We start from the raw sequence: 15,903 nt of genomic DNA on the forward strand, positions 1-15,903 counted from the left end.
TTTTTCCTGACTTAAGAACATGGGTTGGAGCCTTTTAATTTTGAACTCTCAAAGTGCACTAGATAGAATAATTTAACTTTAAAATGTGCAAAATGTTTTGTTTTTTTAAATATCGCAATAAATATCGTATGATGGACGTCATATTGAGATTTTGATATAGTTACATCCCTACTAAATGATGTTTAGAATGACAAAAATCTAATTAAACCCCTATTAGCCAATCACAAGCTTTATAAGCACAAATGCTACATGCAGGTGAGTAGAAGTGAACAGGAAAGGTCTACTCACACGAGGAAGTGATACAGGAAGCACCTCAGGCCGGCAGGTCTCTCTAGGAAGTTGTACACATCGCCCTGCATGCTAGTCTTGGCGTGGTAAGGGCTGTGCGGGAAGCGGGCGGCGGAGGAAAGCGGGACGGTGGAGATGGAGAGGGGCTGGCAGCGCTGGCTGTGCGCCGGTGGCTCCTTTGTGTGGCCACCTGGAGCGACGGGCGCGCTTGATCCATTATTCACCATGGGCTCCAGTTCCAGTGAAACAGGAGAGTGTGGCGCGGAGAGGGACACGCTGGGCACTGCTGCCTCCTCCAGGCTATGCAGGAAGTCATGGTCGTTGTTGCCGCAGTTCTTTAGTTTGATGCTGCTGCAGGAGGTGGACCATCCAAACGTACGTCCACGGGATAACAGAGGGGTCGGGCGGCCCAGCCTGTCCCCCATGGTGGAGATACGTTTCAGTGGGGCTGCTCCAAAGCGATTAGTCTGACATGGCACTAAACCTGTAAAGGGAGAACAGATTTTTAATTTGCTGAGATGGTCCTCACCCTCAGGTCATCCAAGTTGTAGATGAGTTTGTTTCTTCATCAGATTTGGAGAAATGTAGCATAACGTCACTTACTCTCCAATGGAAGTGAATGGGTGCCATCAGAATGAGAGTCCAAACAGCTGATAAAAACATCACAATAATCCACACCACTCCAGTCCATCAGTTAACATCTTGTGAAGTAAAAAGCTGCACAAATCCATCAAGACATTAACTTTAAAGGTCCGTTCATACCAAGGACGATCAACTATAAAGAGAACGATAAAGAAGATATAGTTCTAAAAATCATTCTCAATATTAAAGAACAGCAGACTGCACACTACAACTATAACAATAAAGGCAGTGAGAAACGATATTGTTGTTGTAATTTTTTTAATGATTTTTTTTTTAGATGTTGTGTTTTGAGAGAATATGAGTATATATTGTTTTTTTGTGATCTAGAGTTTTTAGAGGGGAAAAAGAGTGTGCTTTTAGGAGAATATTTTTATCTATGTAGTTATCTTTATAGTTATCGTTCTCGGTGGGAACGGGGCTTAAACCATCATGTCTGCTCAAATATGAGTCCATAATCCATAATAACGCTTCCTCCAGTGAAAAAGTCCATCTCCTGTTGTCTCTCACATCAAATTCCACCAACATATTTGTTTAGAGCTGTTTTGCGCTGTTTTGGCTTGTAAACAATGTTTGATCTGAGCAGATTTCTCTCCTGATTCAGACAAGATTACTTTTTTTTACTAAAGAAAGCAATATTATAGATGGAGGACGCATATATTTTAGCCGTAGCAAGGGTTTGAAAAACGTCTTGATGATGGATTTGTTTCTTGCAAAAACACAGATTTTCACTTCTCAAGATGTTAAGTGATGGACTGGAGTGGTGTGGATTATTGTTGTGTTTTTATCAGCTGTTTGGACTCTCATTCCGACGGCACCCATTCACATCCATTGGTGAGCAAGTGATGGAATGCTACATTTCTCCAAATCTGATGATAAACAAACTCATCTACATTTTGGATGGCCCAAGGGTGAGTACATTTCAGCACATTGTGTTTTTTGGGGGGAACTGTTCCTTTAATCGGTTTTTCACCTTTTAAGATCATTTACAGTCTTGGTGATCTGGAGTATTTGGTTGCGTTTGACTGATCACCAGCTGTTGGGAAGTCACAGCACACATTAACTCATGAGGTGTCATGACGTGCTCCAGGTCTGCGGGTTTAAATAAGGAGCAGCTCGCAGCTCAGACAGGTTAAAATTGCATGAGAATGCACTGAAGATCACCAGACACATCCTAAACCCTCCTCTGACAGTCAAATGCACCATGAGATCATGTTGAAGTCACTCACTTTAGAAAAGAAATAAAGCTTCTTCAATGCTTCTTGTATTCTATATTAGGTTTTTATATTGTAACATTAAAGACATTTGTAATTTGAATAATTTAAAAAAAAAACTTTTGTAACTTAATTCTGTTCTTTTAAACTTTCTATTCATCAGAGAATACTGAAAAAAAAGTATTACGGTTTCAAAAAACAAATTTCAACATTTATAACAATCAGAAATGTTTCTTGAGCAGCAAATCAGCATATAAGAATGATTTCTGAAGGATCATGTGACACTGAAGACTGCAGTAATGATGCTGAAAATTCAAATTAGAAATAAATTACATTTTAGTATATATTCACACAGAAAACTTATTTTAAAATGTAAATATATTTCAAAATATATTTCACAATATTACCGTTTTCTTTATTTTTTCTTTATTTTTTTGATCAAATGCACATTTTTTTGCTAAATTGTCTCTTGAAATGGAACTATCACAAAACAAAAATCTACTAAGCATGTGCTGAATGAGTGTCAGCGCTCCAGCTTGATTGTGATTTCACTGAAGTCTTCCTCAGACGGGTCACAAAGCAGTGAGGAAGAGGAGTATAATTCCCTCATTAATGAGGTCAGACTTTCCCCTCAAGACAAATCACAAGATCGCCAATCCATCATGAGATGACCAGTGGATGGACACACAAAGCCACTGGAAAAAGCTTTGTGAGTGGAGACATATCGAAACAGGACCCTGCCCTCCTCTCAGTGTCAGTGTCAGAGCCGCTGACAGAAGCGCGGCTACAGCGCCGGCCGCTCACAGATATAGTTACCACAGATACCACCGCTTTAAGCTGCAGATCACAGTGTCAAAGAGATAGAAAGCACTCACAGTCAGAGCGTGTCGAGAGGATTCAGTGGACAGAGAGATAAACACACTCACGCTCATTCATGTGTGCATGAAGCACAAAGGCAGCAAATGAATGAAACCAGTCACTCTTCAAGTTATCAAAACAAAACAACTGGGATTAAATAGATCTCTACAAAAATTATTGTAACCTTAGAAATTAATTATTTTATGTAGCCAGATTTTATACACACACACACACGAATGAAAAACTAAATTTTTTATATTTTGTATTTTTATAAAAGGTATTTTATTTACGTAAATATATGTTCTAAAAAGCTTATATATATATATATATATATATATATATATATATATATATATATATATATATATATATATATATATACATACAGTATAATGATATGTTGTATATTTATATTGCATGTCAAATTATTAATTTTTGTATTATTTATGCAGGAATTTATTTATGCATTTAAATAATTTCAAATCATTATTATAGTTACATTATTATAGTTTACAGTAATATTAGTTGACACATTAGGCATCATAAATAACAATATTAGTTTTGCTGCATTTATTCACCTTGACAGTTTCATAAATATACAATTGTTCATTTTCCATTCTACAACTTTTGATGTTGAAAATGTCTTAATGTAAAAAATAACAAGACAAGATAAAGTGCTAAAAGTGATCAAATGCTAATAAGTTTCTTGTTCTTTCATGTGCGGTGACTGTTAACGAGCACAAACTTACTGTAAACTAAGCTCTATGCATATTTTGCCTTTTGCCTATGCCTTTTCATCTATATTTCTAGCCACAATATGCACATACATACACTGTCTTGAAATATTTAGCTAGCTATGTTTATCTTCATAGACATTTTAACTGTGAGATATCAAAAAGACCCCTTTTATTTTTTCTACACACGTCTAGACTATAAACAGTCATTTTTAATCTTTCATCGATGGACAACATCACTTTATAAAACAAAAGAAATGAACTTTTAAAATCAACTCTACCTCTCGAGCAGGGCTCCTGTGTCTGTCAGTTCATCATCATCATCATCATCATCATCTGAAGCAGTGATGAGGATGCGCTCCAGCTGTCTGTGATGCTGTGAGTGGAACACTTGTGGAGAGATGCGGCAGAGATGCTGCGAGCGTCATCGCGTCCGTCAAGGCGCGTTCACGGGGGGAGCTTTAGAAATATTTCATAAACAACTACAAATTCAAACGTTTTCGCCTCTGACATAATATGTAAAGAGTATTACGCCATATCCTCTGGGGATAAAATACTGATTTCGCTAATAATAATAATAATAATAATATTAATTATATATATATATATATATATATATATATATATATATATATATATATATATATATATATATATATATATATATATATATATATATAATTATATAATATCAAATTAAAGTTATTTGTTTAACAAATACGTTATTTACAAGCAAAAGTTATTTTAGCTATGTTATTAATACACTTGTAACGTATCGCGAACGTGCTTGTCGGTTTAAAAAATAGGAATTCAAATCGATAATCAGTTAAAATAATCTTTTAAAAACGCATCTCAAGACTTTCTGTTCAATTCATCCGTTTTCCATCTAGTTATTCTCCATGTAGAACGCAAAAAAGGCGTTAAAGTTTATGTTTCACTCTCAAAATGTCACACTTAAATGTTGTTTTGAATAAAAAGCAGACCGTTTGGTTCGTTTGTGTGGTTTGATATCGAATGAACACGCTCGTGCTCGTCTCGCGCGGTTTTAGCTTCGCTTTTTTTGCGTCATCCGGGCCGCCGTAGGCACGCTGCAGGTTTTTCCATCATGGCTGCGTCCGTCACTCGCCCTGCGCTGTCCTCCTTATGCAAAATAAACTCTAATATTAATGGAATATACAGCTTAACTTCATTCAGCAGGAGGATTTCAATCACTTCTGTCCTCTCAACAAGCGCTGTGACCACAGAAACCGGTAAAACTCGTATTATCTGTTATTTAATCTATTTACAGTATTACGGAGAGCTACAAAAGTATTACGACTATTATTATTATTATTATAGAGAAAATATGCCATTACATTACTAAAATTAAATATTATATTTAACTAACAAAACTGGCATGATATTACCATGTTTTTGGACATGTACCATAGTACTACCATGGTATTCTTTGATTACTAAGTAAATACAGTTATAAATTAATACGATAATCGTTCAGTACCTAGCGTACATTGACGTACCATGGTATTATAAGTTGATAACGTCATTGTACCATCAAATTTAGGGTTAATTGCTCATCTGGCATGTTGTATTTAACTAAATTGTTTTTATGGCCTAATATTACCTCAGTATGACTTTAAAAATAAAGTTACTTACTGAATGTGCGCTTAATTTCTGCACTCATCAAATGTCTGATTACAGAAGCCGCAGGCCGAGGTGTTCGGGGTCAACGGAGGTCAAAGAGACAGGTTATTATTACACGTTCCTCCTCATAATCATAATGCAGTTGGTCTGTGCTCTGATCTGTCTTTATGAATCAGGTAAATGATATTATTGATAATGAAACACGTTTGATTGCGTCACACAGGCTGGGGAGCCCAGGACCGAGCGGATGACTGTGGATCAGGACTGGACCGCTGTTTATCCCACTGCAGCGTCCTTCAAACCGTCCGCCGTTCCTCTGCCGGTGCGCATGGGATATCCCGTGAAGAGAGGCGTGCCGCCTGCCAAGAAGGGCAACCTGGAACTGATAAAGGTGATAAAGTCTTTTCAACTACATCTATTAAAAAGTATTTATTTTGGGGGGTTTCTATTGGTCTTCAAGTATTAATTCACCATTCCACACATTAAGGCATAAAAAGGTCTTAAATTGCAGCAGAAAGTCTTAAATTCATAAAGCCATGGTCACTTGGTCTTAAAAAGTCTTAAATATACCTTCATAAAAACTGCAGAAACCCTGTGTGTGCATTATGAGCATATATATAAGGTCAGTCTCTTTAAACAGAATTTTTTTAGAATTTGGAACATATTTTTTTCTGCAAAAATGGAAACCGGTCTATGTAGATTGTGAGCTTTAAATAATGCTAACTGGACTTATTCAGCTCGTCTTTTGTTGCATAAACATTAAAACACTTTTTTAATCACATGCTTTAATGTCTTTCAGATCCCAAACTTTTTACACTTAACCCCTGTAGCTATTAAGAAGCACTGTGAGGCCCTGAAGCGTGAGTTTTTTCATTAATAAGGTTTTCAGTAATGGCCAGCAGCAAATGTTATGTGAGAGAGAAAGATTCATGAATGTTTTCCAGAGTTCTGTACGGAGTGGCCGTCTGCCCTGGACTCGGATGAGAAGTGCATGAAGCATTTCCCAATCCAGGTGCAGAGTAAGGAATTCGTATCCGCTGGATTGTCGCTGCGGAACCCAGACGCGAGGATAGTGACACTGAAGGTACGTCTGTTTGAATGGGCAGAAATCCTACACATTTAACCTTTCACAGTTTTTCCCACAGCAGTCCGTCACGTATTTAGAGTAAACTGCAGTTAGTCACTTTACACATCTCTTTCTGTCTAAATGGGTGTTTTTGGACAGAATATGCTGTGAAATGGACTAGACATTTACTGTCAAAAGTCAGGCTGCTTAAAAAAAAAATGAAGCATGATGTGGACTGTTTTTCTGCCCATACTGACTCCTCTTAGTAGCACATTACAAAAAATACAGGAGAATTAAATGAGCATAAACATTCCAGATAATTAATAAGTCATTTTTGCTTGAGTAAACACTGACTGTTGTCAGTAAATGGATAAATACTCGTCAATCAAATGCTGTTGCATGTGTGATGGCCTCATTGATTTGGCAGTATATTCTCTCTTTATTTATAATCTGAAATGTGTGATTTATCATAAATCTCTCACCATCTGCCTGAAAAACCGGGAATCGCCATCTGACGTTAATCCCGTTGGATTAGGGCTGGATGTGAAGGGGATCAAAGGGCAGATTTACGGGATGAGGGTCTCCCCCTCCCCATCCTTTCTGAACTGAAACAGCCAGAAAACCCAGAGAAGTCAAGTGATATTGCATTGTGCACCATTGTTTTGTTCTTTGAGAGAGAGAGAGCTTAGTGAAGACACTGGGCTGTTTAAAGAGCAGAGGTGTGCATGATAGTTAGTGCCTTTTGAGGGTTTATTGTTTGGAAGAATAAGATTTAATAGAAAGTATATGTTCAAGATGACCGGAGGGACGCCAAGTGAAAATGATTGCTGGAGAAATGCTGAAGATTTGGATTAAGTGACTCCTTGTCCTTTGATGAACTTTCAAGACTGGGAAATAAATATAAATAAACTTTAACACAATTTTAAATGAATAGAAAATATTATAATAAAAACTTCAGTTGTCAGTTATATTTTATTTTTTTTGTTAAAGTTTTAGTGCTTTTGTGTTTTTGTGTTTTAATTTATTATAAATTTTTTACAAATGTATAAGCTTAGATTTGTTTTCTGTTTATTTTATGATTTTGTTGTGTTTTTGTCATTTTTATTTTCTATGCATGTTATTTTAGTATGAAGATACTATTATAGTTTTATTATTGTTTTTAATAAAATATTTTTATACCTTTTATAAAACTATTTGATAAATATTGAAGTTTATTTTAATTTTCTGGTTTCATTTCAGTTTTTTTAGATTAGTGATTTCATGTGTTTTTGTCATATTTCATTCATTTTATTTCAGTTTTAGTTATTTTAGTACATCCGGAGATAATAAGCAGCTGGGTCCTGATCATCCGATCAGTGTTTAATATCTGACTGTACTTTATTCCTCGTGTACTCTCAAAAATGATGCATTTTTAACTATTTAAACATTTTGCTTAATTAAAAAAGGCAGTTCAAATGTGTTTCTGGCCCTTGCAGGTGAAGCTCTCCAGCTTGAATCTGGATGATCACGCCAGAAAGAAGATGATCAAACTCAGTGAAGAGCGATACTGCAAAGACACCGACACGCTCACCATCACCACAGACAGGTGCGCGATACGGATACATATTCTGTGTTGTTGTTTTATTCCTCATTTCTCTTACATTATAATGATCTTTGTGTGTGTGTGATTGTAGTTTATAGTTGTGTGTGTGTGTTTTTGATTATGCCATGTACCTCCTCACCGTGCTTTACCACGAGTCCTGGGTGAGTCTGCAACCCTCCACGTTACTTCAGATACACGGACATTTGTATGCGATTTCAACTTTTTCCAGCAAGCTGAAATGAGATGAAGTTTTGTGCTTTATTAGCTGTCATGTACAAGTCTGGATAGGGTCAGTGTTTCAGATCATATCTACTAGGGCTGTCAAAAAAAAAATTTGAATTTCAAATATTCGTTGAATTTAAAATAAAAATCCACATTCGAATGCAAAAACGTTACATACGTTATGCTGTTTTGATTCTAATTGTTTTGATTATATATGGTTAATAAACATTATTTTAAACATTATACACTTTTTTTCAAAGATTGTCGTGTTATTTGAATGCTTTGCAGAAACGTGCATTAGTAATATTTTGCTCGATGCGCCCTCTTGTGGCCTCAGGAGAGAAGCCTTTTAAAATGCCTTTATTATGCCTTTTAAAATTTGAATATAATTCGAATATTGATAATATCTTAGTACAGAAAATTTCGATTTTCACCCATTTTGACAGCCCTAATTCTACATAGTAGGGCAGGGTTTACATGCTACAGGGTGGATTTCATGAAAACTGTCAAGAAATATGCAGGTCAAAATTTGCATGTAATAAAACATTTTGCATGAAGAAAATTAACCCTGTAGATGTTAAAATAGTCTTCAGACATCAACAATAATTGAGATGTATAGTATCTATATCAGTATCAATATCAGTCACCATTTGATTAGATTTTTTTTGTCAAAAGTACTATACAGTAATACATGTTTGTATATGTACAGAATATATGTATATTAATTCTAGATTTTATATAATATATATACACACACACACACACACACACACACACGATGTATTGATACAAAACTAAATCTAATAATAATAAAAATAAATTATTATACAATTATATACTTTTTTATATAATAATATACATAATGTTTCTTAAGGTAGTAAAGTGGTATAATATTAGCAATAATATCATATGTTTCAAGTGTCAGTTCACTTTTGTTCACACTTTCTAGTGGCATAAAGGGAGTAAATTATGACAAAATTCTAGTTTTTAAGTGAACCATTTCTTTAAGCATGAGCAATAATAATAGTGATGCTTGTATTAGTACATTGACTTCTGTCTGATGGAGGCTGATGTGTTCTCCGTGCTCGTGTGTTTGAATCACAGGACAGTGTCTCTGATGTCTGAACACATGAATATTTCATATCTCTATTGTACCTGAACTCTTATGAAAGTTTCAGTGGGGTCCTGCTGGCAGCGGGGTGGATTTCCATGACGGAGACCCCCTGTGGGGCGACATTAAACGATAGGATGAGGGGGGCATGAATAAAGGTTGGGAATCCACAGCAGTGACGGTGCATTTACATCCCCTTCCATTAGTTTGGAATTAAACCTGGGATGTATTTATTCATTTATTTATTTTCAGGCCTGAAAAGTGGAAATGGAAATATCATTTATATATTTCTTTTTTTTTTCTCTGACCAAAATTTTATTTTTATTTTATTTTAACAAACAAAATCTTTTTTATGACCAAAATATGTTTGAGGTATATGCTAAATATGTTGTAAACCGTGCAGCTTAAGGCAATTCATTTTTCATATTGAAAATATATTTCAAAGCCTTCAAAATGCTAAAATGTACTACAAAATGTGCAAGAAAATAGATTTTTAATCTTAAAATACATTTTTGGTAAGTGCAAAATGCAGATTTTTTTAAAAATATATTTCGAACAATATAAATATATTTAATTAAAAAAAATAAAGTAAGAAAAAATAGCAACTAAAATGTATGTTTGTAAATATATTTTACAATATATTAGCAATTATATGTAAAAAAAAAAAAAAAATCTGATTTTTTTTTTTATGAGGGGGCTTGTTTTTAAATGTTAAATTGGTGTGAAAACAACTACAAAAAAGGTCATTTGTTTTCCATTTTTAGTGTAGTTTTAATTCTTACCTTGAGCTTGATCCATGTTTAGTGGTGAAACCTGCTGCAAACCATCACTCAATTAGTGTCATGATTATCCACCTGATTTTCCACCTGATTAGATGATTGACAGCTGTCTCGCCCAATGAGCAACCCGAGAGTGGAAACGGCGGCTGAATGGAAGCATCTGATTGGCTGACAGGGAGATTCCATTGGAAAAAGCAGTTGGCGGCAGCTCAGAAGATTCTCATTAACAGCACGATGAAACGCGTCATCAATAATTCACGTCATATCTGCGCAGAAGAGCCGTCTCCGCTTACGCTGAGTTCACGATCAAAGTTGAGAGCGGCTGTTTAATTGACAACAGATGTAATGTGACAGTTTCCTTTGTGAATTAAGTGAGACTCGAAAAAGCGATTAGTGACCTCTGAGTGTCGCATGATTCACCTCATTAGCACAACAGAGGATGAATTAGCAGGTGCTTTTTGATAAAACACAGATTACGGACAAGAGCGGTGTAATTTATACACTTGAACTTCTCAAAGTCGGCAAACTGAGGGCTTCCTACGCAGATGATCTTCTTAAAGCATCTTTGAGGAGTAAAGAACGTGACCTTTTAGATTCAGACGAGGTCGACCACCAAAAAAAATAAAAACGGATCGGGTGTCAATAAAATGCAACAAATGCTCAAGATGTGTGCATTTTCCCATCATGCTCTTGTCACTGGAGACTAGCTGGCTTTGGTGTTGTGTAACTATGTTCTGAGCTTCACTAAGAAGCCTGGCTGAAAGCCACGCTCCAGCTTTGTTTGCCATCCTGGTTGGGAAGTGTAACGGTGTCCGCTGGCCTTTCGCTAGCACAATGGCTAGCACAGTGGTGGCTCGGAGCGCTCAGGACGGGGTAGAGTGACGTCGGGTGGGAACGGGAGGGGGGCGGTTCGCCACAAAGCAGCCGATTGTTTGAGACCACGAGGGTGATTGTATCTCCAAGACCTGATTTAGCTGCCAATACGGCTACAGGATAATCCATTCAAACTGTGTTCACATTGACTGGAAGAGGTTTTGGAACAAATGTGGCCTGGATGTTTTTCCAGAGGTTAGATATCACCCCTTTTTTCCATTTCATTTGGTTTTTAATGCGTCGTGAAGTCATCACAACACGTGATTGCAATGCGGTGTACTTCTGAAATGTAGCGTGGCCAAACAGCAAAGTAAATATATAACTCTACTTCATGGAAATATATTAGGATATTTGTGGGATACATTTTCCTAATTTAAAATATATTCCATTTAAATAAAATGCTAAAATATATTTAAAAAAATGTCCACATAAATACTTTTTAAAATGCATAATGCGTATTTTACATATAATTTACAATTTAATTGAAATATAAGTAACTAAAACTTATCAAAATATATTTATGCATATCTATATTAGCTTTATATTTAAATAGCAATAAAGGTACTTTTTTTAATTAATAGAAATAGTTTTTTTATTATTATTATTGTTTTTTAATTTAATTTAAACCTTCAAATGCTAAAATATATTACAAAATGTCCAAAAAAAAAAGTTTCCAATCTTAAAATACATTTTGGGTAAATATAATAAATATAGTAAACTAAAGCATATCAAAATACTTTAAAAACTATATTAGCATTTTTTTCCCTGCTGACCAAAAATAAGTTTCAAATGTATGCCTTATAAACAATGCAACTTAAGAATATGTATTTTTCAGTTTTTTTTTTTTTTTTTAAATACTTAAAATGCTAAAATATATTATATAATGTACAATAAGATGTGTTTCAAATCCTAAAATATATTTTGGGTAAATGTTGGAAATATAAATAATTTAAAAGTTTATTTATGTATTTAAATGTATTTATATTAGCAATATATTTCTTGACCAGAAATATGTGCTGCTAAATATTGGTTTTAATCAATGCAGTTTATGGAAATATATTTTTCAAATGTAAAACATTTAGTTTAAACCTTCAAATGCTTAAATATATTACAAATGTGGCAAAAAAATTAATTTCTGATAATAAAATATATTTTGGCTAAATACAAAAAGTATTTTTTAAATACATTTTGAATAATATAACTAGATTTAGATATAGAGATATAGTTTTTAATATAATAATGCTAACATTAACATATTTATATTATTATTAATTTTTTTTTTATACTTTATTTTTTTTTCTTGTTTAAAAATATATTTTTTTTTTTTTATTTGATTTTGATATTTAGGGTTTTTTGTATTGTTTTTGGATTGAAAGATTAAAGTCATTTCCAAAAATGGGGTCTATATTGATTTCACAATCGAAACAGAAGAGCTCTCCAAGAACCCATATTTTTCTTTCCCGAGCATCAGAGCGGTTAACTGATCGGCTCGACTCAAACACGAGCGTCTTGTCTTCAGTCAGGTCCTCGATTACACTTCTATTCTCTCCAGTGAAAGGCCAATCTCATCAATTAGTCACAAACCATTTGATTTGCCTCTTCGGCTAAATTGAATCATTTGGGTCAACAGTCCTAATCAAATCCTCCCGATCTGGCCAAACCACCTTCATCTCCATAGAAACCACCGAATCCATCAGTGGCTCCCTAAGTGGTGCCCTGCGGCCGGGTGATTTGAGCAGAGGAATGGAGGACGAGGGACTGGTTTGTGTGTGCATGACCTGTATTGATGGTCATTAGTCTGGAGCACCTGCACCTGAGGCCTTCATACACACAAAGACGCTTTTGTCACTGAGGATGGCAAGTATTGGGAAAATTTAGTCTCAAGCAAAGGAGGGACTCCAAGGGTTCTTATCAAACTCAAGCTGTCTTTAAAAGTTTGTGGCACTTAAGCAAATGTTGAGCGGCGTCTCTTCATGTTTTCAGTGAAATCAGAGCCGCTCGTCGAGTTTAAGTAGCTGTGTTTATTACAGCAGTTCCTTTCCAAATCAGCTTGGCATTTTTATCGTGCCAGAATTCCTCAGCCGGTCAAAAAGTATAGTTTGTTTTCAGTGCTTAAACGATCGTCGTCTAAGTTGGGTTTAAATGTGCTTTTTGACATTTTATCATCAAATCATAATATTTTAAGTCTTGGATCATTCAGTGTCACAGCATGCTCTCGATTCATTGCTTTTAAGATGAATCTCAGCCTTCAGTGAAGTTCTAACAGTGAGATTTTTGGTCAAAGTTCTGCAGTTGATGCTTCTGTGAGGATAGTCAACATTGCAATTGCAAGAAACTAGCTTTTCTATATGATGTGCAACATAAATATCTGCTTATTTTGCATTCTTTGAACATTATTTTCATAACAATGAATATGCATTGTTAAACACTTTAGACCCGTGGTCTCAGACTCAATTCCTGGAGGGGCTGGAGCTAAACTCTGTGAGCTGTGGCCCTCCAGGAACTGAGTTTAAAACACTTTTTCATTTGTACGACAATATGAGATGCAAAATCTGACCAATTTATATAAAAAAAAAATAATAATACAAATTAATAGAATAATTTTTTTTTAGTATTTTAAAATCTATATTAACTATACATTTTTGGTTTAAAAAAAATGTTGTAAACAATGCAGCTTAAGGAAATATATATTTTGTTTAAACTATCCAATACTAAAATATATTTCAAAAAGTGCAAGAAATTACATTTCTAATCTTAAAATACACTTTTGGGTAAATGCAAAATGTAAAACTATATAAATATATTTAAACTGAAAATGTAATAAACATTTTATTTATATATATATATATAGGTATTTTTTTGTATATGTACACTTTTGGAGCAAATCATTTTAAGTGAATTATTTTGAGTTTAAAATTGAGGAAATTTAAACTATATATTCAAAAATATATTTTTATATACATATATATTCTAATATATATATATATATATACATTTTTGGCCTTTTGTGTATGTAAACAAAATTTTTGAACAATATAAGTATATTTAGTACATTTATATTCAAAAACATTATATAAATATATTTTTAAATAAATTTCATCAATGTTTGCCTTTTTTTTTATATATTTCAAAATATATATGAAAATATATATTGTTTTCCCATACAGTGGACACTTAATGTTTTTCTATGTTAAATGTAATACCATACAGTCACAGGTGTAAAATATTGCACAGTGGGCCTTTGCTTTTACCTAATTTCATTAATCTGAAGATTGCAGCAATCATAATCGTACATTCATTATTTTTCACCACTGCATTTGGTACAACACATCTGAGAGTGCACCCCAAATATTTTGCTGTTATCTTCCACTTGATCAATAAATCATTTTCACTATCACTCTTTTAAAACTGTTTTTGTCATGTCACTGTTTTACAGAAAACTGAGGCGTGGGAGCAGGAAAAGACGCGTGCGGATATGGAGGAGTACGAGTGGGAAGACAGTCCGTCCCAAAAGAAGGTTCTGGACACTCTCCTGCGCATGCGAGCGCTTGGAGCGAAGGATGAGGTGGAGGAGGGAACCAGGGAGGAGCTGCTGGGGCAGCCGGCGGTGCAGGAGTACAGAGACACCATGCTCAGGCTGAAGAACGAGGGAGAGACCGAGGAAAATCTACAGAAGTATAAAGAGGCTGTGAAGAAGCTCTTTAATATCTGAGCTGCGTTATAGAGAATATACATGTAGAATTTCATATTAAAAATGTGTTGGGGAAAACTAAAAGCAGTAAGGTGGCTTTTTTTTTCACCAGTGAGCCATGCATTGTTTTTATCATTTTGATGTTTTTGTTGTTGTCTTCAAATTAAATGCAAAAGTCTGCTATATTCACGAAAAATTAATTAATGACAATAAATGAGTCACGTTAACCAATTTCTGCTTAGTTTTTGTTTTACCCACGAATATTCAAGCTTCTGTCTTCTAAAAGTACAATAAAAATAGGTCTATCGAAAATGCTATCAAATAAGTAAGAGCCTGTTTCTGCCTCAGGACAAAATACTTTTAAATCTCACAATTCAGACTTTTATTCCCCGCAGGTCAATTCTGGATTCTTTTTTTTTTTTTTTTTTTTTGCAATTGCGAATTTATAACTTGCAGTTCTGAGAAAAATTCCAAAAAGTCAGAATTTAAGAAAGGTCAGATTTGTGAAATATGAAGTCTGAATTGTGAGATAAAAGGTCAAAATTACCTTTTTGTGGCGGAAAGAAAAAAAAAGAAAAGAAAAAAATTCAATTCTGAGATGTAAACTTAAATTGTGAGAAAAAAGTCAGAATTATTTATTTTACAGAATTTTGAGGGGATGATAAAAACTTTTTTTCATTCAGTTGCAGAATCAGGCTTTCATAGTTAATAGATTAAATTATGGAACAAAACTTCTGTAGGGGGAAACCTGTTGCTTTGGTTTGCATTTCACATGAACATTAAAAAAAGAGAGAGACTGCAAATGAAAATGGATTAAGTTCTCTTTTATTTCATGAAAAAAATAAAATAATGCAGGTTTGAATGAGACTCGGATGAGTACATGACAAAATATGATCTACTAAATATCAGACACAGTAAATGTGTAGTTTACTGTATATAAACGGGGTCAGCTCGTTTCATATCTCGAAAAATTACCCATAGAACATTAAACACCATCTCCCTACACAAAACATTCCCTCGATGGTGCATCAGGTGCCATTACAGCACCCCACTGAAAGGACGCTTTGAGCCAACATCTAGTAAAAATACCCCAGCACTCCATTAGCTCCTGCTCTGAGCTGTCACTTCTGGGAAAGCAGAAACCGAACTCCACCGCGAGAGCTTCCGGCCGTTTCCATTTGGACATGGAAAGTGGCGGCGGTCTT

The 15,903-nt window shown here is 34.6% G+C and overlaps 2 protein-coding genes across 2 annotated transcripts in view; one reads left to right on the plus strand and one right to left on the minus strand.

Moving 5' to 3' along the window:
* The window catches only part of kcnq1.2 (potassium voltage-gated channel, KQT-like subfamily, member 1.2), a 133,785-nt gene extending 129,610 nt beyond the window's left edge, over window positions 1-4,175 (minus strand). Inside the window, exons 1-2 of the mRNA XM_042753170.1 lie at window positions 4,015-4,175; window positions 289-772 (exon numbers count right to left, since the gene is read on the minus strand). Of these exons, the coding sequence (XP_042609104.1) occupies window positions 289-713 (425 nt within the window). The 5' untranslated portion in view covers window positions 714-772; window positions 4,015-4,175. The remainder of the gene's footprint in view (window positions 1-288; window positions 773-4,014) is intronic.
* Window positions 4,176-4,767: 592 nt separating this feature from the next.
* mrps35 (mitochondrial ribosomal protein S35) lies at window positions 4,768-14,929 on the plus strand. Its single transcript, XM_042752963.1, is given in 8 exon segments — window positions 4,768-4,983; window positions 5,432-5,478; window positions 5,598-5,765; window positions 6,174-6,234; window positions 6,319-6,458; window positions 7,916-8,049; window positions 8,114-8,183; window positions 14,444-14,929. Coding segments are annotated over 8 exon segments (1,041 nt in total). The 5' UTR covers window positions 4,768-4,838; the 3' UTR covers window positions 14,720-14,929.
* The last annotated feature ends 974 nt before the right edge of the window (window positions 14,930-15,903 follow it).

This window comes from Cyprinus carpio, chromosome B25, assembly GCF_018340385.1.
Source record: "Cyprinus carpio isolate SPL01 chromosome B25, ASM1834038v1, whole genome shotgun sequence".
Lineage (NCBI taxonomy): Eukaryota > Metazoa > Chordata > Actinopteri > Cypriniformes > Cyprinidae > Cyprinus > Cyprinus carpio.